The 27,861-nt window shown below is 42.6% G+C and overlaps 1 protein-coding gene across 7 annotated transcripts in view; it reads right to left on the bottom strand.

The window, feature by feature from the left end:
• Positions 1-27,861, bottom strand: part of LOC111261915 (uncharacterized) — a 110,126-nt gene that overhangs the window by 70,792 nt on the left and 11,473 nt on the right. For 2 of the 7 annotated variants that reach the window (XM_086968887.1, XM_022835789.2), the window contains exon 1: positions 12,755-12,940. The exons of 4 other annotated variants lie outside the window; for them this stretch is intronic. In XM_086968887.1, the coding sequence (XP_086825013.1) occupies positions 12,755-12,803 (49 nt within the window). In that variant the 5' untranslated portion in view covers positions 12,804-12,940. Of the gene's footprint in view, positions 1-12,754; positions 12,947-27,861 lie in introns of those variants that run through there. One more of the 7 variants, XM_022835796.2, reaches the window with a different exon arrangement.

The raw sequence follows: 27,861 nt of genomic DNA on the forward strand, positions 1-27,861 counted from the left end.
ATACATCTTTCAAGAAAGAATTCTACACTTATATTGAGAAAAGCGAAAACTGTTCACGTCTCTGTAAACTAACTCTATTTCTTTGGGGCTTCCTACGCTCCATACTAGGTCAAGAAACATCGATGTGCTAAATACGGTGGACCATTGGAGTATGAATCGAAAAGCATTGCAGCCTTTGTGTAGCTATTATAAAAGGTCTATTAGAAAATAAAAATAACCGCCAAAATGGCATTTTAGGGAAACGCTTATATTGACAACGAGATCGAACGATCAGCCGACGGGACGACAATGCAACTGCTAATCCCACAGTTGGGGCTGCTACTGCCAGGTACAGAGGCAATTTTCTACATTTAGCTAACACACTAGACGTCCCGTTGATGTTCATCGAACTTTCGGTGGCGGTGTCATCCGTGATCATTAGTTTTCCATTTTTTTTTAACTCTGTGTCCTTTCTGGGCTCGACCTGCTTCATTGATTAAAGCAAACCGATGTCAGATAACTAATAAGTAATAATATACATTAAGCATGTATACTTGGGGAATGGACCATTTAGTCTGTAGTGTCTTGCCCATTTCATATGAGTAAGCACAAGGTGACTTGAAAATCTGAGGTAAATGCGAAAATGCCATAAATAAAAACTGTTTCATACTTCTACATGCTGTATGCCGCTCTCAACTACCCGCTATTCTTGACTAACGTATTCATCTACTTCTGAAATCACCGTCGTTTCTTCCCTTTCCTCTGAGCCGCCCCAGCTCTCGTAAACTGATTGAGTATTCGTCCTGTTTCCCTTGCTCTCCCTCTCATATAAACGCACTTCGCCGTTGCCTCTCTTTCTCTTATGAGTTCTTCTTCCTATTACTCTCGCACCTTCATATTTATCCACTATCACGTTTTCCTCATTGAGGCACAATTTCAGCGGCCTGCGGCAAGGGTGGCTGTAGCACCGCCGAAACGAGATCAGCGGTTGCCAGCCCATCCGCAGCCGCTGTCACTGGTGCCTTCAGCCACTCTTCTTCTTAGTTCCCCAAGCGTCCTTCACCTCTGTCAACACCTTACTTGCCTTTCTCTCCTTTTTAGAAGAAAGAAACACCGGACATAGGACATGTGACAGCCAGCTTTCGGTTGACCCTATTTCCTATTCGTTCGTTCTGGCAAGCGGTTCGATGTGAGAAGATCCAGTATGAGCTTCGAGAGCACGGAAAAGATGAGGCATGCATATAGGAAACGCAGGCATCGAAAAGATGATAGTATGGAGGAGTAAAGTAAGTGAATGCTGTGTATGCAGAGATGATGCACAGAACAGGAACAAGGATAAGAAGGGAAACAAAAAGGCAGTTCGCTAGTGTGTCCCGGTGCTGCAAAAGAATAGAATAGCTTCTTGGCAAAGTCAGTTGTTCGGGACGGACTGGCGGCTTGTAAGAGAGGCATTTTTCGAGGATGACTCATCATCTATTGGAACGCATAGCCAGGCGCGTTAATGGTTATAGTGAGTGTTCGTATCGGTCCGTCGTCAGTTCATCACCATTTGTCTTGTGGCAGTACCTCTCAAGCGTCCCAAATAAGATTTGCTATTACACGTCTTCGCGAACCCTATACCAGCGTTGTCAAAGCGTCGTAGAGTAACAGCTGTTGCAGCCCAGCCAGCGAATGACCATCTGTTTGTCGGTTCGTATAGAGCGTATGAATCTGGTCGCGTCGACAAAGGTAACGAAAATAAGCTTTGGGAAGGATGGGTTGTAGCTGAAAAGAATCTCTGCCTAAAGTGCAAACTATGTCGGTCGCCATCTACATTGACCTACGCCGCAGGCGCTGTCCTTTCCACCCGATGTTCTCTGAGAGCTCTTTTGTATCGCGTGACGCTTGATGTTCAAACAATAGCTTAGCTTAACTTTGACGTGTTCAATCCCGTATGTGCGCATATAGATACATATATATATAGATATATATATATGAATATGCGGTTTAAAGACAAAGACTACACAGGTACGCGGCGGAGAGAAGTTATTCTGTAAAAAGAGAAAGGGAGGCACTGTCATAATCGACTTTATAAAAAAGAGCCATTAAACTTTGGCCGGCCATAGACAAGCGAATTCTAGGGACTGAGAGGTACTAATACCTCTTTCTAGGGTTTAATGATACAACTAGGTATGTGACCTCAATTAGTCTTTTTAGTATAACGTAAAACGACCTAATAATGTCAAATCCATTACAGGCTCCCCTAATTATATCGAAAATGATAACTTTAAGTCACTGTGATTCAGCGTTAGTGTCGCTACGTTAATAACTTCGGTGCCCAAGTACAACTTTCATTATTGATTGCAAAGTCATGGAAAATTAGATATTAGTTCTTCTGTATGGTCGAAGGCGAAGATATGTCGTCGTATTGCCTCAGATTAAAATACTGCTTGTTCGCCCGTTTTTATATGGCAGATTCAGTAATATCGATCACTACAAGCAACAATAAACAGCAACAGCAAACATTTATGATTCAGTTTCATTAAGCCTATGGCCAAGTAGGCCGGTGTCTCAGAGTTGATGTTATCGACGCCGATCCATCTATTGTTGAACCTGTCGTTTGCTGGTGGCCATATAAATATTGATCTCGGCGAAAATATTTTTCGATTTAGGGCACTAATAACATTACGGTTGTGGTTTCACTGTTCGGCATGCCACTTCTTTGCCACCATTATGTCATCCCCGCTAGCGTTGTCGTTGATCAGGATCTACATGTATTCGTAGCAAATTCTCAATGGTGGTCTACCTTCGCTGTCGTTCCCTTTTTTCTTGTTACCTTTATATAATTCTCGAAACTTGTTTGCCATGCGGCGCCTAATTGCAAAATATATCGTTCGCTCATGTCGCTGCTCCTGTGATTTAATGTACACATCTTCGCGTAAATCTTGGTACCTCAAAGCCAGTAGTCGCCGTCACAGCAGCTGGAATCAGCCAGCCACCGCTGATCTCGTCACCTAACTGGCGGCCGCTTGCGTTGCAGACTACCGGACTAAAACTCAATGGGCGACGCGAACGGCAGCGTGGATAAGTTCGGATCATTATTTCTCCCCTCACCCTCATTGGTCCTACTCAGTACCAGGAAAAGAGTTCCTACACACATCTAGTCAGCACGATGGCGTTCTCTGTCAGCCTTCGTTTGTTCCTTATCATAATCATTGTCATTTACTTCTCTTTCCTGCCGCATGCTCCTAATTGAGAACCCCTCACAAATCATTGCCCGAGCCCACGTAATTCTTTAGACATCAATAGAACTGTTATTTTTCTTTGTCCTTTAGCTGCTGGTATTGAAACAATTCTCAAAAAAGAAATTAACTTGATTTTCAGATCAATTCGTTTCCTCTCAACGCTGCACTGGTACGACCCATTCTGTTCCATTGCTTGCCAACTGACCTCCTTATACCATTTAATATTTTTAAGTGATAACAAACTATAGCTTGTTAAAAAAGGAAGGGGCCGACAATGCACGATCCGCAGTTGAATATATACATACGAGGCTGTGGAAGCGCGTGAAACAAGTTCCCGTGTCCTCGCCCCTGCGGTCTGGAAAAGGTACGACTCGTGTTTATATATGTATACGCTTTTACAACTGTTTAGATAGAGACCCGCTGCGACTATGGTGCAGCTTCAGGCTGACGCTAATTGTCACTTACCACTTGGCAACATTTTATTTTGAACTATACGAGCTCAAGGAAGCAAATTAGGAAGTAAATTATTCTCCTGAGTGATCGAAACAGCGCCATAAATTGCCCAAGATGCTGAATGGTACCTGGCAAAAAAACATCACCTTCGCTGTCAGCCACTACAAGCGCACGATGCTGGAGTGATTTAAAATTCCGTGAATACTAACAGTAATTCGGTGTTAGCGGCCATCTTGCATGCGGAAGCCCGGAATCTGTTTCCTGCGGACCTGTTTTCGTCAGTATAGACACGTTCCTTATAACTTGTTGTAACGTAGAAAAAAAATCATCTTTCACGGTTCTTTTAGATTGCAGCAAGCATGGTCACAATAGATGTGTTTGACGTCGATGCCTGGCACTTACTCACGTACGCGCCCAATGGTACCTCCAGGAATTATAAACAGATATAGTAGGACCAATCCTCAGATTGATACAAAGCCATTACCAGCTGATGTTGCTATCAGACCAGGAGCTTTTCATTTATCCCAGTCTCAATATGCTGATATCTGCTTAATCACTCACTTGTAGTGATATAAATATGCTCAACATTAGAGTAGAACCTAGAAAAAATAACGAAACGTCGTTCAAGTTACTACGACTCGCAACTGTACTATGCTACACATACATTTAGTGTCCTATTTTTTGCAACTATAGCAAATGAGGTTCAAATTCAACCGCTTACTATAATTTATCGCATGTTCAGTCAACAAAAAAGGATACTGCAAAACCAGTAATATATGTTAATATTTCCGACCTATTTTTGGCCCTTAAGAACGAGGTGAGAATTTAAATTAACTCGTCGTCGTCTGCTAGGGTACGTGAATCTATCGAACTGCATATAAACGGTCATTGTTGTACTAACAGCATCTGCCAATAGCGGATCTGCGCCACAGTGGACTTATATACAATAATGATCGGCTGGTGGCTATCGTACTTGATAATGTTGATGCTAAAAGTGTCAACGTTACTATTTTGTACTAATAATTTATCCGTATGTTTATGCGCAATCGATTTTCAACGCTGATTAAGGACAAAATAAGGAAATTCACATAAACAAAGTGTTTTTAGTTAGTGTCGTTGTTGCTTACGGACGATTGACGAATTACTCGTACATTGAATCGTCTCGAACCGTATTGTCGTTGCCAAAACGATAGGCTTCTATAAGCAGGTGACTATTTGCTTAAGCGTAGTAAGTAAAAAAATGTGCCTATATGCAAAGAAGAACCTTCGTTGCATCGGATTGTAAATAGGATGGTCCTCTGACTCTACTCTGCTCATACTTTACAGTAGTTAGAAATACAAAATAAAAAAGCCTTTATGTACATATCTAATACGATAGCCAGTTTTTTTTTTCTTTTTTTTTATCATTTCACGTACTGCTAGCTTGCTTAGCAGTGTACAAGAATATACAATTGCAATATGAGGACCTAGCATTTGCTGAGTTGAGATGAATTCGTTAGCATCAATCATCTTCAGGGCAGGCCTGTGTTAAGTCAGAACTAAGTAACCTGAGTGTTCCCACTATCGCTATGTGAAGATGTGCCCTTAGGCTTATTTACGAAAAGGAATCACAAACAGCAAAGCCTTAGTAGTGACATTCGCAGCGGATTGTTGCCTGAATAACTACCCTGAATTTTTTTGTATTTTATAATGCGCTCACGCATTTTGCTCGATGTACATTAGTTCAGATGTAATAGTGGAACAAACACTGCTATATTTTCCGTAATATAATAATTTCCGTAATAATAATCCGTGAAGTAATATATCCAACAAGGGAAAAGAACGACCACGTTTAATATTATTGCTATAATTTAATATAATATTATATTAATATTTATAAGGAGTGTCGAACGTTCGAGTGAGGACGTTATTTTATGCCATTCTAAATTCGAATATGTGTGTGCAGTTATAGATTATCGGGTGTCCGATCGAGCAGAAGTGCGCAAAGAAACGCAAGGACGAAAGGGGTAATCGATTAGGGAAAAAGGAGATAAGTCTAAGAAGAGAAAGGACAACACAAATTGATTGAGTTAGCTAAACGGAGCGTGACACAGAGAGCAGTTGGAATCAACAGTCAAACCATCTAAATTGCTTTGATCCTCTCCTGTAAAATTATGCATAGATGGGCCTGAGTTGGTCGTATAGGTATCGCGTTTCAGCATACAATGTATAGAAAAACATTAATTATGAGAAAGTTGCAACGTCTTTGTGTCGCCTTCTATATCGTTTATGCAGAGCACTCAAATAACAACTGTATGAAAAACCGGTAGCAATACTAACGGATGTATCCTTCAGGGAAATTCGCTTCTCAGTGTGTACATACAGAGAAAGCACAGGACAAAGGTTTTACCTTTTTAAAGAAGATGCCCTAATCATCCATTAATAATCCATAATCAAATTAATGTTGCTTAGTCAATAACTTTCGAAAACTTCCACTTTCAATAATATACTGCTAATAGTACTACCGATGCTATATAGTCGAGATCAGGTGAGCTGATTTCTACTGGTCCTGATATTGATGAAGCCTGTAGTGCAATGGGAAAAAAGTGTCGAAATAGCGTGGACGGGTTCGGGAGGTACATAACTGAGATGAAAGAAAACAAAAAAATCTTTCTATGATCTTCGCTAGACAGTGTTTTTTTGTTAGATTAAACTTCTTTTGCCGTTACAATGAAGTGCGACTGAAGGAGGCGCCGAGGGCTTGCACTAGCCACATTCGGCTTTCTGCGTAAATGTTGAGAAATCATATGGGTATTAATGGTCCTAGTAATGACCAAACCACAGGGCGGCTTGCCATTTCGTTCTTTAGGATCCTCCTTTATTTTCAAGTTCCTCAACGTTATATTTGTGTATATATGTTGAGATATATGAATGCCACACCACGTGAAGACCGATACTGTTCAATTGATGATTAATTATCTTAACTATAATACGGATATATTTTTTAGAACCTAAACTGGCTAGTTACGATCATCCACATATTCAACATTAAATATCTATCTCTTATCCTAGGTTATGGAATCCTAGTTAGATCCTCTAATGATTTTCTTCGTTTCATTTTATTATAGATTAGCGACGCGGGCCAAATCTGAAATGCCATAGCTAATATTTGGGTGAGGTACCCAAGTTACATTGATACTCTATAGATGATAATAATATTTGCATTATTTATGTAAATCCCGGATCATTGGTGTAAAGCAGCCGCTTAAAACTTTTGGCTATGTACTGAGCTCGGCAATTTTACGATGCACTAACCAGAAGAACCGCTTCTGACCTTTAGCAAAATCCATATATAACATCAACATTTTTATGAACAGGGTGTGGCCTCAGGTTTCCACCTAATACATAGATTGCTGAGACTTGTTTTGGATTGTCTTTACTATGCAATACAACACAACTGCAATACTGATAAGTACATGCGCAAACTACTAAATAAACAGCCAGCGTACGGTGCCGTGACCTACCTAACTTATACTTTAAAGTGAAGTTAAGGATATCCACGTGTTCGTTCTCTTAAAGTTGGTCTTGCAAGAAATGAACGAAATAAGTAAATCGTCGAATCGTTCCGTTCTAATGCGGACACATTTATTCTAGTCTATATGGCAATGCCCTTTGACCTAATATTTCTGCCCTATCTGCAACGAGAACAAATAAGAGAAGGCTCTCATGTCACGTAATGGTCGCTGGTCAAACCCAAATTTTATAATATGTTGGCCGATGAGCATTTGTTAATGAGCTTTTATCCGACATAAACATTTCGCCAAAGCCAAATATACGTAAAGGCCATTTTGGTAGGATAATCACTTTTGCATTATCCTATAGATTAGATAAAGAGTTTATCTCGTTCGTGAGAAGCTAATGAGATAACAGGTCGGGATATTTATACATTACTATATGTCAAGTTTGTTTCCATTTAGGTATACTTAGACGTATGACATATTATATCTACCATCGATTTTGTCGTTGCTATTCTTTTATACGAATATATATATATAATATACTTATATTTATTTATGGTATATACAGTAGTTGCAATGAGATTACTCTACACATATGTTGACATAATTAGCCTATAAAGTAACAGCGATACGGTATGATACACTACCCGCAATGTTAACGCGCACGTACATGCCGATACAAACACATGCCGAACTCGTGTCCGGCTGTGTGAATGCTGCTATTTGAACTAAATTTTGTTTTTAGGGCTGGAAAGCACTCATTAAATACGTGCTACTGGACCTATTATCGCAGGACCAGCTGCGCTCTGTCAGCTTCCGTTAGAGCAAGAGTTTTGCAAAGGGAAATTAAAGGGATAATCGAAATTATAATGTAGGTGCAAAATCTACGGCCGGTGAACATGGAAAGACGCCTATCAAAAGTTTTGTGTACGTATAGAAATGTGTTGGCGCAAATGAGCGTTGCTATACATTAGAAGATCAATTTTTAAGAAATGCTAGCGGATCCTCATCTCTAAGACCACAGCTGAACAAAACGGAGGACAAACGCTACATTTTCGATTTAGATTATATCACTGAGCTAGCTAGCAAGCAACGAAATCGTCGGACACTGGTGTTCTTACCAAAGCCATTCTCCACGATTACCCCAACGATGCTACAATTAATTAGTATACGTTATAGGCGTCTTGCATGAGAAGGCACAAGGCACAACAAGATCAGCATTTACAGATGTAGCCACACAACGTGAGATAAAATCCTTATTACGTTCACTATTAACTTACACTCAGTAGCTATTGCTTCTAACATTAGCTCTTCATACATTATACCCCTGTAACGGCCACACTTCGCCTTGTCTATATGCACTCACAGGCTTCTTCAGTGAGTGTCAATTGTTTTTTGTTCTCTATGCACTCACGCCTGCTCACACCAGTACCATACTTGCCCTTGCCTTCTCTGTCTCGCAAACGATCGGCAAAATTAGTTCCAGTTTGGCTGATATCGATGACCACCTGTTAGGTGGTCTTTATCTTTTCCCGACAGTTACATATGTCAGAATTGCCCGGTGACGTTCATTAATAAATACGTGTACGGCTGCCATCAGCAGCGCTACTGGCTAACGGCCCTTCTCTAAGCCGCTACAGGGAGCTGTTCGTCTGTCTCCTTGCCGAGATCGGCAACGTCGTAGATGCCTACGCTGGCTAACAACGAAACACACAGCGTCAGATCGGGACTCAGCCACGACTAAAGGGCAGCGAAGACAAAGGTCAGCGGTCGGTACCGATCGTGTCGCTTACATAGTTCATCATCTCTCACAACGAGCCAGGCGCCCTCTCCCAGCAGTTCGAAGCGGAGGAATCCCGGGGCTCAGCGGGACTGAGGGGCCGACCCAGAACTACCGCGGTAGCAACTGACACAGCAGCAACAACAACTACCCCTCGAGCTTAATAATAACGCACGTGATATTTAATATATGGCGAATAGGGCAACGGAGGTGGAGTCGTTCAGGGTGCTAGTACCTCGCCGAATACTCTCATACGATAAACAAAGCTCTTTTAGCTAGGCTGAAGAAGCAGTCAGTAGTGAAAACGAATGGGACATTGAAAGTTCATTAGGGGAGCTAAGTTTGGATCCCCATGACTTTTGCTGAAAATCTAAATTACGCCAACCCGGTTGCACCGTCCTAACTAGTTGGAAGAAAGAATATGTCACAATATGAGTTCTGGTGTGCCTTAAATGATTTCGAGTCACGTGCTTGGGACGGACGTACTTACTGAATGTATAGTACTAGGGTAAAAACATTTCATTCACTTCGATTGCAAACTACGATAATAAAGAGTAACCCATCTGCTATTTAAACGTAAATCTATTTTTATTGCGTGCTTTTTGCAACCTTCGTGAACGTTTTTTACCCCGTTCTATGGCCTTGCAATAAAAAAAAATAAATCGATTTTTATTTTAGGGCTTTTAGTTGGTCCAGTGTTTCCAATTCATCTACCATTAATGTCCTGTTTCTGCATTTTAAGTCAAATTAGAATTTTCCTGCTTACTGGATTTTTAAGCCGTAAGTAAGAACGACAATATCCATGCTCCTGTTGATTTGTAACGAGAAAAGGAACAGCGGACGTAGTGTTGCCGTGAAAACATGAATGGCTGGATGACCCACTTACCCTTGTACTTAAGCTTGCATTGACACTATTTCACGCCTAACTGTTCCACGCTATACCCACAGCTACCCCCGCCACCGTTATCATTTATCGCTTTTGCTATATATATACATACGTTTTAAGCATACGTACAAATGAATTTACTGCTACAATAAGTTTACTTACTATGGTGTTAATGACGAGCACACATACTCACAAACACGTATAGCAATTTTCCCATTAGAAACGTATTACTTGTTTATCGAACGATCTAATAGCCTCCCGTAATCGAGCCAACTCGGCTTCTAGGTCGTGTTGCTTACTTCCTTAGTGATCGCTTCCAACCGCAGCAGTAGCAGCACCCCTTTCTGCTTCATTGTGTTTTTGTCTCTAGCTAAATATATGGCGCCATAATCGAGGTGCATTTGTATCTCCTTATATGATTCGATGCCTATGTACGTTTTTTTTTCTGATCACGCAGGTTATAGCTTTACGATATGCTGCTTTCTATCACCATGGAAACGCTGTCCGTTCAGGCCATCGGGCTCTGAATGGGACCTGCTTGAAGTTTTTCCCGAGGAGCGCAGCTACACGCTTCAGGCACATGGTTACCTACGAACAACGTTGATCTGCCGTTGACAGCATTATCGAGCAGCAGGACAACGTGAGGCAAGCATGATCGGCACATGCTGTCGATCGGCCTTTGCGACCGCCGAAGCGTGTCGATGTATAATTCTGCTTTACCATACAGCTGCACTGCCCCGACGTAATCATTTAAAGACTAGAAAAAGGACAGGACTGTTGATGAACTAAAGGAAAGCCCGTTAGGCACAAATGGACGAGCCACGTGCAACAAACAGCGCTAAGCGGCGACGTCAACAAATGTTGAAGTTGAGTAGATAGGTAAAAAGTGGAACGCCCCCAGAGACGACGAGTGGTCAAACCAGGCGACCAAACACCACGCCGCCGGTTTCGCATGCAGCTTAAATCGGAAATAGACATTTCGGTGCCAGAATTCCCCCTCATCCATTCCTCTTAACGGTTAAGTCGCCGGGAAAGGAAAAATCGGTAGCGAGTCTACTGACACATATCGCCCTAGGATACGAGATATCAGTGGCAACGACAGTGTAGTGTTCATAGTGTTATCGAAAGGCAGCAAACTCCGTTAGTGTATCTGAAGTATTGTCTGGCAGGAGTCGTGGAGATTAAAGCCCAAAACATTTAGACTGTCTCCGGCCACCCCCATCTACACATGGACAGATAACAGTGTTGCGATAGCAGAAGTGGTAGACGAAGGCAATAGCTGTAAACACAGAGAGCCAAGCGAAGGACAACTACGTTGTTATTGAACACTCGAGTACTATGTACAGCATAAAGTGAATCTAACCGCAATAGCGGCAGCCGTAAACGTGAACGTATGTTTGCACTAGCTAGCATCGTTATACTTGTCAGTAAATTGATGTACGAGATGGAATTACTTCACGGCCTGACCTTTGATAATTGGCTTGTGCATAATTGACTCTATCATTGCTCGAGCAGCAGTACAATCTGTCTGTCTGATCGATTGAAGCTGTTTCTCTACTCGTACTCAATGGCAACAATCGGCCGACCAGTCATTGACTGGCCTAATTCGGCCAACTATTGATTTGACAAATATACTGATCTTGTGACACTGTTGTTGTTGTTGTTGTTTGTATACTCGGTTAAATAAACAGGGAAAAGTACTGCAGGCGAACCCGTAGTCAATCGAATAGTCGAAAGCACTATGTATGGTTCGTTGAATCATCAATTTCTACTGATTAATGATTTACGTGTTTTTGCTTATGTCCTAACTAAGCAACGGCTTAGAAATACGCTAGGTCATGTCGTATAGCATGAGTATGATAGGTAGTACATGGTCGACGTTGGAACATTGTGATGAAAGTATATCGACGCCTGCACTCTGAGAAACGATGCTGGTATGCTGGTAAATTCTATCTAACAACAATCAGGATCGGTTAGTGATCGCAGCTGAAGTATTGATACGGAAAAGCCAGTAAGCATCAATTTATTCGCCCTAAGGGCAAAACAAATTCTAATGACAACAACGAGAATAACCTGATCGTGATTTCAAGCTACGCGTTGCGCTGACTTCTATTTAAACACAAGAAACAAATTCAGGGGTGTAGTAGAGTTCAGGTTGACTAGCTGGGTGGGTTTCGTCCATCAACCCAAGTAAGTGACATCTAGTTAGACGGAATTGCCGCAAGTAAAATTGTTTACCCTGTTTTACACTATACTACAACAGTATGAAGATTCGAAGAAATCCTAACGGAATTTTAATTTGATTACTTTTTGTGTTACTTCCTGAAGTTCTGTGAATCGTAGGACGGAATGGTTGTGGTCTATGAGCGTAGACAGTTTTTTAAGGCCACGATCAAAGCTGACTATGCGCTATTCGATCGAAAAGCACGCGAAATCCAAGAACGGGCTCGCTTTCTTCCGACGGTGACCCATTTCATGCTGCTCCACTTCTTCAATTTGATCGTTTTCCCAATTATCGGACTTTCGCTATTGCAACGATTCTAAGTAATCGCCCCCTACTCGACCAGAATAAATCTGTGTATGTGCGTGCGCGTGTACCAATGAATTCGGATGACGTCGAAACGTAACTGTCTGCTGCTACTGCTGTCGCTGCATCTAAAGTTAACGGTAACAAAAAAAAAAACACGATAATAGGAAGAAACCGGCAAGTCAGATTGAAGCAATGCAAAACTCAGTGGCCAGCAGCAGCGATACAAGCACCCGTCACCCAATCATCGGGCCGTCGAGAAGCAATCTTTCTTTCTCTCTTGTCTTTTTCCGACTCAGCAATTGCCACTGTCTTTTTGTGCATTTGCACGCCTCCCTACACCCACGCCCGCTTATATTCCTCCGCGTACATTTAGCAACGGCAACAGTAATGAATATACGTACATACCGAACGTGCGGGACTGATGCTGCGTTGACAAGCACGGCCTTTCTTTCATCCTTCACGAGCTGCTTCTAGATGAGCAGCAGCATATGTATTACATATGTCTATAACATACGATATTAAAGATCTTGATAAAAAATGGTTGCGTTACAGCCCTTGGTCTGGCTTGACATTCGTACTGTGTACCATAGTTGAACGATTGGCTTGGCGGATTGATGTAAAACGTAGCAGACGAATCCCTCAGAATATACCGAACCGGCTTTTAGTTATTTGAATACGCGCGCGCAATCGATGCTTAGCTTTTATTTTTGGTAGTGCGCGATATCAAGCTCAATTTGTAAAAACACGAACATAATATGCCAAGGTGATATTGAATTTGACTGTACGATCAGCTGGTAGAGATACTATAAAGAAACTCATTGAAGAGCCGCCCAAAGCACGTTTGCAGAAACGACGTAGTTTAACCCAGTCATCCCCCATTTGAGCATTTCTTGCTCGGTACCGATTTGGTACAGAGAATTGTTGGGAACTTGTAGCTTAAACTTCGCACACGTTGCGCCCCCATCAGACTAATGGCTACTTCGTTCTCTACCTTACTTCAGGCTTATAATGGGTTCTTTTTGGAAATGGACAGAGACGTGACCCTAAATCGCAATAAATCTAAGTCTTGCCCAAGCGTAACCCTAACATAAACTTCTTACCAACTTGTTTAGTGACTGTCAATTTTGAGAAAAATGACCAAAACGTGTTCTATTGAGTCGTTACGGCAGTGACATACGTTGTTCTGTGTTTAAAATAGTGTAAAATTATTCGCATAAATATCTTTATTACCTGCATAACACATCTATTCGATGGCCAGATGCACTAACTACAGGAGAAGGCTTTCAAAATTGGCTGAATGCTAAGGGCTGCTCATATTGTTCTATAGGGACATTTTCATCTAGGATTCGGGCTTCAACCGCCGTCTCGGTGGTCGGTCGTGAGGTTCGTAGGCCATCTAACAAAATCATCCATCACCAGTCTTATCAGCAGTAATACGCTAGTCAGGCGCGAAAGTCACACGTATTTTATATATATATATATATATGGAACACTTGCCATATTTATAAGTCGGTAGTAATATACGGTGACCGTAACACGTGTGTATATCTTTCAGTATGGTAAATCTATAGCTTCGTTTGCTCAATTTTGGTTAAGTAGGGTATAACTAGGCTTAGTAAGTCGCCATCGGAAGTACTACACAAAGCCAAATGTCCAACCTAGTCAAGAAAAGTAGATGAGTGCATAGTCATCAGACCTTGTCATACAAAAGCTATGGATATTTTGACCAAGTCATAACGGGAAACCGTGATTAGTTCGGGAAACATAGTCTAAAATAACGTAGAGTGTGCGAACGAGCATATGTGTGATTTTTTGGAAGCATTGAAGAATAGTCGATTTGTCCGGCTTTTAATTAAGTGCAATTAATATGTTCTCCGCCCTGATATATCAACATGTTCAGTCTCTACTACGTAACACAATGAAATCTATGCGAATGAATAGATGATCGGCGTGTTTCCAATTGGCTTAGCAAAGGGGGTCTATCGTATAATATTAAACAGTAATTGCTTGTCCACCGTTATAGCATGGACTACAAGGTAACCCAGTAACATCTACCGGCCATTCAATCGAGTGACAACTGCACACACTCCGTTACCGATTCAGAACTGCTTACGAACCCAATATTCGGCTTTCTGAACTACATTACTGATAGAGTAAGTACTTCTGAAGAACTTTTCTATTCAAATCAAAATCATCATGGTGGATCAGTCAACTGTTTCCGCTGTTGATGTTCTTCTTCGGGCAGTATGCACATTTACATACAGCTCTTTATGTCTACCGACTAGATTGTAGACATTGTCCGCATCTATTAGCTTTGTATCACCTTATGACCGACGTTGCAGTTCGCGCGAACAGGACTGACTTATCCCTTGTCGTTGACCGTCCGCACTTCGCGATTCAGCCTTAGCCATGTATGGCTATATTATATATTATATATATATATTACTACTATACTATATATTACATATTTATATATATAGTATGCCTATTTCAACGAACTTCCTGGCTGTACCAACGATGCGGCGTCAGCAGAGCCACACATGTACACATATGCAAATGCATATCTAAACAGCTATCCATATGGGAGGAACTATTCTGAGATTGATAGTGACGAGCTGTTTATATGCGTTTACATACAGGGTGGGCAGAAATAAAGTGACAGTAGTGTTTTCACGAATATTCATATATATGTGTGTGTGTGTGTTGCGGAAGCATGGCCCAGCTATATATGCAAACGTCCAGATAGATGTGAGATATTAGTAATAACCTTATGCTACTGCGTCACATGCCACCCCCTCGCAACTGAGTTTTTTTGACGATAGTTGCTTGATTAGCTGACGAAAAGGCAGTGGGCGAAGTCTACTGCGTCCTGCCAATAATGGGCAGTAACCAGTTATGCTGAACATGGCGATGGTATCAGAGGTTCGTGGAGTTTTGAAACGATTGGTCAGCCACTCAGTCAGACAGACAGACAGGCATATAGTCGGTAGCCGGATAGCAGCTACCAAATAAAAGCAGACAGGAAACTGGCAAAGGGATTCAGAAATATCGTCCTACTCGTGCCAACGATGCCGCAACAGAGCCGCAACGACTAATAACGTCATCAGTTTGTCGTTCTTATGGCAGTGAAGGGGAGAGGCGGAATTCGATAGCAACAGCGCGTCTTAAAGGACGGTAGTCCTTCGCTTTCTGATGAGCGGGAAAACAAACACAAGTACCCGCTTGCACCTGTTCACTCGCTCTCAATTCACGCAATGATAAGTTAAACTAATCTAGATATATTGCATATATATTATATAGGTTGGAGTGTAGGTATTAGTTATTGGCTAATTACTCGGGCGGTAACACCGCGCAAGTATATTTGTTAGCTAATATGTAGACACTCGTTATTTCCAACGATCGACTGTAAGTTTGCGATCAAAATAGCTTACAAGGAAGACCGATACTATACAATCAATCGTCCTTTCGCCTGACCTAAACGGATCTCTCGTGGCAGTTTACGCCTAGATTTCCTTTATCTTGAAACAGTTGCATGTTCGGTTTGGGGACAAGGTCATGCGTCCACTATATTGTACGTATGTATACCCTCTTCGTGAAGAACATTTGAGAGCCACCATTCATCAATACATTTTATAAAATACATCATAGGTTTGCTCATCTTCCTGACCGCACTGTTTTTTTTTGATGCATGCCTCGTGCTTAACGTATGAGTGCTTATTTTCCAAGCTTCAGGGCACAAACGACATTCATTCCACCAAACACGCATGCCTGCAAAGCATTCACGCCGTTGCTTTCCACACTGAGTCTGTATATATATAAATCCACTCGCCCAACCTACCACACTACGCGCCAATGGGAGAGACATGAATAGCGTATCATAAAGCAGCATATAGACGCCCTCTTCAAGATGCTAGCTACTACACGCACAAATGTCACTCACGATCCAATTCTAAGTTCTTTATTACATTGTATATACGTGTATATATTTTGCAGCTAAACACAATGAGGCGAGTCATAAGCCCGATACTTTGGAACTATTGCGTCGGTACAATTTGAGCTGTAAAACCCATTTTTTCGTGTGTTGAACCAGCTTGCCAATCCACCTTTACCCTAGAGCCCTGTATACAAGCAGTCTATTGTACAATACCGTCCATGGTTATCTCGCCGGCATCTTAATATATCTGTGTTTCATGTACCTATTTTCATATGCATATACAAAGAAAGCACTAGTTGCTAATCAATTTATTATTAGAGTTATGGCTGTCTTTATCGCCTAACAGGCATCACTATTAGCATCACATAGCGTCACAGCGTTTAGGGCCGAATACTATTGGCTATAACGTTCTTGGTAGCCATAGCACACGTGCACATGTGTGCATGAATGTATATATATATAAGTCATGAGAGAGTGGACAACGTTTTACAGCCTACAGGTGGCTTGGTGTCTGTCGTGGCTAAATTCGAATGACCTCTCAGACGTTACATCCTGCAACTTGTGGAACCGAAGTATAGGCTGAACGCATAGATATAAGAATATACTGCGAAAAGGTGTCGGAGAAGGAAGATAAAATAAACGAAGCGAGACTTATAGCCGATGGAGATGGTGGGGCCGGAAGTTGTTCATCTATTTTCTTTCGAAAGGCACTCATCGAATTCTGGCATTTCGCAGCAGAAGGCAACGAATCAAGAAGTAAGAGGGTACGGGAGCAAGAAGGCCGGGTGACGGCATACCAAGGTGACCCGCATTTGCTTTGGTTGGTAGGCCAGAGTCGCCAATCCAGCAGTCGTCCACCAAGGGAGAAAAAGTCATGTAGTGGCCCAGCCTCACCGTCTGCCTGCCAAACGATTTTAGCATGTGAAAAGAAAAGGCAGCGAGGACGGATGGACGGCCCAAATCCGGCCGACAGGCGGATGAGGCGAGGACCTTCAGTTTGTTTCATTGCCCACAAGGAAAGCGGTTGCATTCTTTAAGCGAACCAACCAACACGACCAATCGATTCGACGACTTCGACATTGTAGAAAGAATGAACCAGGAACGGAAAAAGGAGAAAAAGATCTGTATTTGGTAGGCGCTCCAGACAACAGGAAAGCGGCAGGGGCAGCAAAGAGAATAGTAGCAGCGTCATCGATGGCTTAGGGTGGGCTACCCTGAACCCACTAACTTCGCCGCCACTTTTCAGTCCTCGGTTATATCGTACGCCATACACATCGCTTCTTTCTTGTACGGGGACTTCAAGAGAAGAAGATGGGGACAGGTCTGTGCAGGCAGCTACACGCAGTAAAGGCCAGACTGCTATCAGCAGATCGTCCGTTTTCGAACGTTACACTTCGGACACAAGGCTCCACTGACCGCTTTTTCGCCATTTTCTTCTAGAATTTCGTCGCCATCCACGCAGTTCTAACTAGCCGGCTTTACCCGTACACGTCCGCTTTTCAAGCACTGCCCGCCACTCAGATCCTGTCTTACCTAACAATAACCATAGTGTGAGCAGGGGTCGTGAGGTGGTCCTTACCTATAGGAATAGCAAGGCCGCTGTTTGAAACCAAACCTAGCAGCTATTGCAGATATTTAGCCAATGCAAAAATCATAGCTCGTCATATACAGCAGTAGATATGCCTTTTTTGCTGAACGAGCTACGTATACAATTGTAAACGCTAATGAATATCACTAAACAAAAACCTGTACATTAAATCATCAGCGTTTATATACAATGCTACTGATCTCAGCTACTGTTGGCGTGATCGATTAGGGGGAAAGAGAGTACCTAGAAAGTAAAAATACAGATTCGTCTGCTCGAGATTAAGATCGTGACGAGCGCCATTGTTTATGATATTTACGTGTACGACGTAAAAGCTCAAAAAAATGTGAGCTAAAGATTTAGTCACATCAAAATTATTCAAATTCATGTGCATTAATGTTCTGTTTTAACTGAGCTATCGTCACTTATCCTCTAATGTGAACAAGTCTTCAAAATAGACTTTGTGTCGTTCCAGAATCAGCCAATAGTATAGCAAAACATTGTATTAGAGGGCTAGAATTTAGCGCGAAATACGTCCCCATTCGAATTTCAACCTAGATCATCACGTGTACCGAGCCCTAGTGGGCCAGAACGTCACTACTGCATCACTACAGGGACTTGATGGATTTACCTGAAGTTTCCCCGACACACCTATAAGACTATATAAACGACTCCTATAGCCACTAGTCTTTTAATTTTTCCCTTTCCATAAATCATTGTCCACTTATATTGGTTACTTATTCATGGCTAGTACAATAACGCGCTAAAATAGATGCGCATTAGCTGGGAATGGTTGTTTAGGAATAATTCTATTTGTCTATGTCGTGCTTCACAAGCACTTCTAACGAAATCCATGGACCGCTTAAAGCTGTATTACGAAAAGGACGAGTAGAAGGAGGAGAAAGGAAAAAACTAGAATACATCACTGAAATAGAGTTTTCATTGGAGCGTTCAGGACAAGAATCGTACGTTGCCTTTTTTCATGGCGACATACTACAGCCAGCCATACGGTGTTTCAAACTGTTAACCTCGTTTGAAACAGCACAACGTACAGATAGCCGCTTCGCTCGTTAAAGGCAGTCATGCCAGTCTCGCTCAAAATATGGGGCCTAGAGGGTTTGCACACCCTAGCGGCCTCTACTTGTGCAAGCTATCTATGTTTGTAGACACGCTAGTGGAAGAGTTGTCAAAAGTATCGCGCCATCGAAATGCCACGTATGCAGATGCCTTACTAAAAAATATTTTTTCATCAGCTTTTCGAACCACACTAGCAAGCATTGAGGCAAGAATTTTCTTTTAAAGTCACTGTTGGTCTAAGATGGCGTTTAGTACAAATGATGATTGCTCTGTAGAACGGTTGTACGGTGATAGCGGCACGCTGATTAAGAGAAGCTAGTATATATATATGTGTAATATTTGCGTTACGACTACATAAGAAGTTCGCACCTAGTAACGATAAACGTATACACGGATATAAATATGTAAATGAGCGTAAATAACCGAGTCAGTTCGATAAGAACTATAGTATTGGGTTGGTCAAAAAAGTAACAATAACATCTTCCTAATGTTTGCTTTCCCCTCCACCTTCGATAAAGTTTTACTTTTCGTCCATAAAGAATTCGGAGGCGCCGTCTCTCTTCCTATTTCCGCTGAATTTCGCTGGAACTTCTGGCTTTAGACACGAGTGCACCAGCTGAAAGGAATCCATTCTCTACATTCCCTTTATTTCGCTTTCGGGCGAAGTCAAGAAGCAGTACACGTGATTTGTGCCGTAAAAGGTGTGAATTTCGTTCCTGCAAAGACTGCTCAAAGGTGACATTCTTAATCTGGAGGATGCATCTTATACGGGTCGATTATCTGGGCTTGCTAAGGACTCTCTGCAGGAACACGGCCATCAAACAACTGGAGACCAATGGGCTAAGAAGATGAAATGTGTTCATCCGCGATCTCGACTGGATTGAATTTGCTCAACTATTATGAACCTAGTCCTTCACAAGGCGAAGAGCTTAAGCAACCACAGGCAGGACCCTCGCAGGGTCATGTACCCTGAGATAGTTGTAAGAATAAGAAGGATATGTTGGATCTAGTAAGCAAAGTTATCTAACAAAAAAACCAAAAAAGCACGAATTGTCACATCAATAAAAACCACTTTTTATTGAACTCGTAAGAGCATAGACTGAACTGCCGCTTCGTAATACACGAAACAATATGTACGTCCTCCTTTTGCGATGATTTCATACACTTAAGTAACGAACACACGTAGATGCATACTACTAGAAGTAATTTTTTTGCCATAATATGTTTCCTTGCTTGAGGGAGCCACATCAGTCTGTGATGACGTTTTCAAATGTAATCATTCAGAAGCTTTATGTTTGCTCAGGAACAACAATATTAAGATAGTTTTTGCGAGCTCTTTAGATTGGTATTAATATATTCACGATTAGAAATATGCTACTGTAAGAAAATCTTTTTCATGGAGCAAAGATCTCGTTTTAATAGGTGACTTGATTTTCAGCGGCTTCTATAGTCCGCGGATAGAGGCTCGTAAGCAGCTGGTCTCTGACATTAAATGTACAAACGCTTCTCTCTGAAGAAAAGTAGCTGATATACAACTGTCCTTTTATTGTCATCGAGCACTGTTGGAGAACGTTCGTTGCGTGGATCACACGTTCACGTAAATTTAACATGTGTGTTAGTGGGCGTGCTATAAAGCAGGTTGAACGACTAGATGGAAAATGCAAGTGAACACGTACGATGTAACGAAGTATTCGCCAACTCACTGTGATCAAAAGATCGCTAAGGTCTGAGTTTCAGATAGTTAGCGCCTTCACAAAGGAGCATTAACTAGGTCACGCTAGGTTGTTGTTGATTTTGGGTGCTGCATCTTCACTCTGGCTAAAAAATGCTAACGGTCTTTAAGGGATCATAGTAAATGGCATAACAATTTGATGTGTGCATTAATGTATTTGCCTTACTCTCTAATGAAAAGCATGCTTCTGGCGCTGTTGCTTTAACACCGCTGTGCTACCTACTCGACGTTGGGCCCTAGCCGAAGACCTCATGCGAACCACAGCAGTACTCGAAAATGATGCTCCATCTAGTGTAGCGTTATCCCCAGTGACTTTGAGGTCCAAAGGAACGAATCCTGCTGTAGCTTCATCCATCTAGCAAACGACACCGCCATCTGTCTGTGAACTATCCCATCGCCCATTTCCTCAGCTTTTAGGTCGGAAAATATCCTTCCAACGTCCAAAAATTCGTCGGCCTGGCTGCTTGTCTACTTCGCTTTCTGTAAGCTTAATGCCCCATAGAACGACGGAATATCGCATAAAGGACTACTCTCATTGGCATGCCGTCGCGGCGTCCCATTTTACTCCCGTTTGAAATTTTCATCTCTGCACATCGTAAGGACCTTGCACCGTCTGTCCTTTACTCAAACTTCACTCACTCCCGCGCCGCGCTGAACAACGATGTCACCAATCACCGTCTGGTCGTCTTCGTCGATGACGACAATGACGAAAACAACACTAAAAAAATGTTTCTGCCAAGTGTTGTTCGGTATCGATGGACACTTGGACACGCCGGACATTCCTGTACCCTGACTATTCGTCGACGCTTTCTCTCTATCTGTAGACGCACTGCGTTGATTTCCTGCTTGCCTCATTTTTATCCCCTTTGTTCCCTTTTTCGTTCACTCTTGGCCCTGCCACGTCCATCGTCTGTTCGTCTACTCATTTCGATGCACTATTGTCAGTACTATAGTTTACTGTATGCACGTGTGAATGCGCGCAGTTGTCAGGTGACCATAGGGCTGCACAGCTTACCTCGATTCTGGCCTATTTTTTCCTGCCGATTCATGCAATATGCTCTTATGCTGCACTAGCACACTTCATTCGGTTTGTGAGACCTGTTGGTTTGACGGCTACTGTTACAATTTGTTGCAGTTGCTTTTTATTGTTTCTGCTGTTATTTGTCCTGTCATTGCCAATGGCTGCCGTTGCTAACGCCGCCGCCGTTGTTTCTATGTTGCTAGCAGAAGTAGCGAAGGTGTCCTAAAACGCCTTCCTTATAGCCCGACCAAGAACAGAGTAGGGATACGCGCAATTTGACCCGGATGATTTGTGTCAGGGTGTAGCGAGAGGACCGGTGGAAACCAAAGTGCCGTCAACCAAAAGTGACAAAATTAAAAACTGACTAGTGGAGACACTGGCCGTAGAGATCCAAGCCGTAGCCAGAAGCCTGTTGACAACTGCTGGTTGAATTCACATACAGATATACTACGTCGAAGGACCCATCGAAAGAACGGACATTTCGTCGACAACAACGTTTTCCTAGCCTACGTCGTGTCCAGGCAGCAGGCCGTGGAGCGCTAAGGGATGACCGCGCTTTTCGTCCTGTGGCACTATTTCAAGAAAGGCACTATTGTTTATGTGCAAAGTACCAGCTCTAGTCTAAAAAAGGGGTAGAAGCAAAGGCGGGAGTCGCGGTGCCCGGTAAACAACATTTTCCCGTTACTAGCTCTCAAATCGTGAAGTTCTGGTGCGGAACTAGGGTCGCTCTGTCCGTCTTCAGCTTGGGGCAGAAAATCAATGTGCAGCAGCCAGCTGGCCTAATGGAACAGGGTATGTTGTTCCCCTCAGCCCCGTGTAAGATCAATGCAACGCACAAGATGCGTATCCGTACAAACCACGCCATGAATCGGAAAAAAACACTAGGAAAGAGAAAAAGTTCCAATAAACTATTGATCTCTTAGCCTTATAGTTAGCTGAGCGATATTTTGTTCTGTGCAGTATGCATGTCAATTCACGTCACTCTGATCCTATTTGTCCTATCTTGTACTACTTGCCAACGAAAACATTTCAAAGTTGTGCAAAATTAGCTGTATGGCCTTTTGTGCCTATATCACAAAATAACTCGAAAATAAGCACTGGGTTAGCGAGAATATTATATCACATGATGGACTGCGTTCACCCTCCAAAGACGGAAATAGCTATAAGATGAAAGCCGAAAACTACCAACAGCTTCATCACTGTGTGACAAAAGACCATAGAAGATCATTAGTCAAAAGATAGACCCATCAACCCCGACCCAAATCGCTTTAAGTTTCTTGGCTATATTTGAGCATAATTGAAACATTAAAACTGGCTCTAGCATAGGAAGCCAATGCAAGCACAATTGCACGAACGACGTATTCATATTCCAGCGATGTTTGCTGATGCCCCCGGTGATGCGTGCTTTTCCTATTAATGTCCGCTCTCATTTTTCTGTAACGTTGGTGGCTGCGCGCGTATGTTGACTTTATGTTTGATTTTTCTAGAATCATTCGCTGTTATGATATAAATTAGACTTACAACCCGTAAGACTACCTGCCTCGTAGACAATTTACCGTATTGTCTCCAGCTGCCTAAGCTTTACCGGTGTTCCTTGTTTTCCTATAACTTTTATTCTCCTCTTTTTCCTGCAGTTGGCATCGCCGGTTGATTCAGTATCGAAAGCGAATTTATTACAACAATCGCGCAACATAGCCCGTCAATACGGCAAAATCCTGGGTCAATACAGCGTGGACAGTTATAGAGGCAAGAGGACCCTAAGGGGAACAGGGGCGTCTATGTTTTTGCTAGGCTGTCGTATATAGCCTTAGCAGAGGGAAGGAAAAGAAAGACAGAGCAGAGAGTTACACGCTAGCCATCTGGCAGGTCTATATAAAAAAAAAAAAAAAAAGAGAGGTCGTGTATCTACCTACACACAACGGATATTCAGTGTCATAATACAACTCAATCAGATGCTAGTACACAATGCTCCTGCTGTTGTCGATTCCGCCCTTGCTGTTGGGATCGCTGGTGCAATTGTCTTCCATCGTTTCCCTATCGCTGACGCTACTGCGGCCTTAACCCATCCATAACGCTTTAGACAACCAGCCGTCCACCGAAACCGGCAATTTCGACACTTAAATAATAAAGATCTAACCGCCTTGCTGCCTCGTTGCACGCCTTGGGTTTCTTTAACGGGTTTCGCGGTCGTTCGCAAAAAACCTAAAGGCCAGACTTGCTATTACACTCAATAGGAATCGCAAAATGATACTGTAAAACGTATTGCGAACGTTCGTTTTCGCCCTTTAAAAACTTGCATGAGAGGCGAACACCATTACTGATAGCAACAGAACTGCAAGAACAGGAGCTAACGAGAATGTTTCTTTTTGTCTCCATCTCCTGGACCATATACTCCTCTTGCCCGTTCGCGAATTCGTTATATAACCGCTCTGTGACTGCTTTGCTATATAGAATCACGGTATAGAAAAATAATAGGTTGGGAAAGAGGTATAGAACCATAAAGTTAAAATGGAAAAAGACAACGAACTAAGAGCAAAAGAGAGCGGACTGGATAGCTAATAAGTTTTATTAGATCCACTGCCCGTTCATCAAGGGTTTCTATGGCTGTCTGCCCATTGACGGACTTGGAAAAGAAAACAGGGAAAGAAATAGCCGATTTCTAGTAAAATTACGTTGCCTCGATGTCTCAACGTGGTGTCTCTCCGGTCCAACACGACTGTAGGATCACATGAAGAGGTAACGAGATAAATGTGTCATCAAAGGAAGTCTAGATGAAGGAAGCTTCAAGTGACTACGAGTGCGACAAAGAAGATCGATGGAGAAGAGAAGCGACATTCAGATACGGCGAGAAAGGTTGGAAAGCCAGTATCGCCCACTGCAGCTACTAACATTGCCGGCAATTGAAACAGTCCACCTTAGTAACTTAGCACTACTTATTTTATATTATAGATTCCATTTGAAGGAAAATATGAACAAGTGATTATGACAAAAGTAGATCTAATTTTCATACGTTCATGAGACACCCGTTGGGGAGATGTCCTAACGAGGCCTGGCTTTGTACAGAATCGGTCGTAAGGGAAACTGCGGCTGGAAGTGGGAGCTGAAGAGCTCTGACCGTTCGAGCGTAAGTCTGTCGTTGTTTTTTTGAGATGTCCTACATAGTAATGATACTACCTTGCCCTCCGAGTACTGCCGTGAACCACGCCCGTATGAAGCGGCTCAAAAATCAGCTGAAACCTACATCAGCTACATAGAACAGCCGAAGCATTAGTACAAATATAAGCATTTCTAATAAATTATCCAGTTAATACCATTCGGATGTAACTTAGCTAAATATTGTAAACAGTAAATGACCATCTAACATATTCGATTTAAGTGGGTAACTAACAGTAACGTACTAGAGCGTCACAGGATGCCAATTTTCAAATGTAAACAAAAAAACTTTCATACCTACGCTGGAAAATGATGTAAGGTAATAATTAACGTTCGCTACCACATACGCACACAATGGTAGTCTGTTTAATGGTAGTTTAACAGATTCATTATTATGAGCTGTTTTCCTTACAGTTGACACCCTACCAACTCTCGTTTTTAGTTTGAACTATTTGACAAAAAGAAACGTGCCAGCATCCCTTAGTCGCTCAGCTGTTTTTCGCTGGCTTGCTTCCTCATGCCCTGTGACGTATCCTTTCTTACGCCATACGTTTGAAGTGATGGGACCGTTCCGGAATGATGTGATCATGTCTAAACGTATAGAGACACCTTCTAGCATCTCTTAGCCTCCCCAGCAGCGGGGCAATCCTGTATTTGCGACTTGCACACGGTGCAAGCTTTACTTTGAAGCGTTATTTTTTTTCGCTAGCGATATTCTACGTCCGATGAGCAGTATGTGATTGTGGGATGTGTGCGTACGAATTTTCAACTAACTATGGATCGGCGACGACGAGCTTTTTTCCCTGCCCTAAACTGCACTCAGTAGTTCCATCGTAATGTGGCACGCGTGAACGCGGCGCAACTTTCTGCTACCGTCAATGAACGCATGATTGTGTCGACTCACAGATATAAAAAGCACTTTAACCGTAAGCCTTATCAACCGCGTACGTTATCTGGCGGCAGTCCGTGTGCCTTGGAGCTTTCATCGGAGCTAAAGGCGTCACTGATAAATACCGCACGCAGGTCGCGACACCGCTAGTTTAAAGAAAACCACAAAGCCAGAATACGCTAGGAAGAAACGGAGAACGAAAGCTATCGAGGCGCAGATACATAGGGACGAATAGGTTACGTTCAAAGGCCGCCATTACTGTCATTGCGCTGTCTTTCCGTTGAACGCTGGAAGCCACCTTTCACAATAGCTCGCCGTTAACCTTTTTTGCCTATTGATCTTATGTTTACAGAACCAAAAAGTGTATGTACGGTAGCATAGTTTAGCCCCTAGCGGTTGTTGTCATTATTATTATGAAGTACTGTGGTGTCTCATAGCATCCACCTATGGTACATGAAGTCCGTTGTGTAAAATAGCTTCATGCCTGTATTCCTGTCTGGTCATTTTAGTTCCATTGCAAACCATTAGTATTTTTTTGATTTATCTTCATGTGATGAGAGATGGCTGTGCACCGACAGATACAGTCGCAAGGGTTGATACTGGTTAATCAAATGCGACTGTACCTATGCGTTGATGATCGGTACCCAAGTAAAATCGTTCAAATTCCACGTACCTCATATAGGAGCTATATATATAATTCGTGATTCTGTGCATAGTGATGCACACTTATGGATGCGCCAGATTCAGCTTCGTCATTGACTGTTATTAATTATCCTAGAATATTATTACTTGTGTCTAAATTCGGACTAAGTACTTCGCACTGTTTAAAATATGCATTGAGCGGTTGTCGAAAAATTATGCAGTGGGGTAAAGCGAATTGTGCTCTCAAAAGGGAACCAGATTGATTTCTCTATCAGAAACGCTTAAACCCATTAGAAGCATAGACTATAATGTATTATAAATGCATCGTACCGTCGTGAGCAATACGATGTAGATAAATCTACCCAAATTTGGCTGAGGCTAGTCTCAAAGATAAATTTCAATTCAGCCGCCTCTTAGTCATCCGCGCATGCGCTTTAACATCACCACCCAACAACTATACTGATACGGGTCTGTACTTCATTAGGTTTCAGTATATTTCGCTCATTTAATTGAGGTCTCAGTTTAGCAAGACGTCAGTGAAACGAGTAACACTAGATTTCCGACATTTTCTATTAGTCGCTTCGAGCTTCGTCGAGGACTGCTTTCGGTAACAGAACAAGAGAGCATTCGCTTTCTGGGAGCACGATTTGGAGCACATATTACTCCAGCACAGTCATATCCATCGTACTCGCTAGTCTTCGACCTTTCCCGGTGGAAAAACGGAACTTCTAAGAACGCAGGCCAGTGAACGAGCCTACATGATTACCGCTGTCGGCGGCAGCTAGTCTGGCAAGATAGCTGGATCGGGCTTGATGGATAACGAGGCTTGCCTGCCTGTTCGCCCTAACATTTGAGACATTCTGAATTCGACCAGATCTAGTATGAGGGAATTTATCGAGCAGCTAGACGAATCCGTAAATCGCAACGCACCGAGAGTAGTAATACGCTGATTATGCGGAGAAGAGAAAGAAACACCAGCTGCTGTACGGGGCGCCACAGTAATGGTCGAGTCATGGACGCGCTGTTACGGCCGCTGCTTTACAGCGAAGCCATTGCGACCCTTTGGGTCTACCCGGCCAGAAGGACTAGAACAGGCCGCAGGGGTTCGTTTGTCTATACCGGCCTCATGCCCACAATCGCTTCTGGGACTACTACAGGGCGTTCCATCCACTATTCCACCCGCCTGCTTCCTTTCCTCTGCCCTTTTTCCGATCGGTTTCCATTGGTGCTCGCATCCAACCTCGCCGCCTGGCATGATGGTCACGGCTGTGGCTGTTGGTGATACCGACAACAGCAGAAGCGACGAGATGGCTATTTGGCGGTAACATCAGCAGCAGACGTTCTCAACTGCTGTCCCTTTTCCATCCTTTTCTGCACCTCTTCTTCTGTTCATCTTTTCTACTCGAAGCACGCGAACTAACAGGCCACTTTTCTGTTGTCCGCTTGAGGGAGCAACGTTTCAGCAGCACAGAGGCTACA

The sequence above is a fragment of the Varroa jacobsoni genome, unplaced genomic scaffold (genome assembly GCF_002532875.2).
Source record: "Varroa jacobsoni isolate VJ856 unplaced genomic scaffold, vjacob_1.0 scaffold_614, whole genome shotgun sequence".
Classification (NCBI taxonomy): Eukaryota; Metazoa; Arthropoda; class Arachnida; order Mesostigmata; family Varroidae; genus Varroa; species Varroa jacobsoni.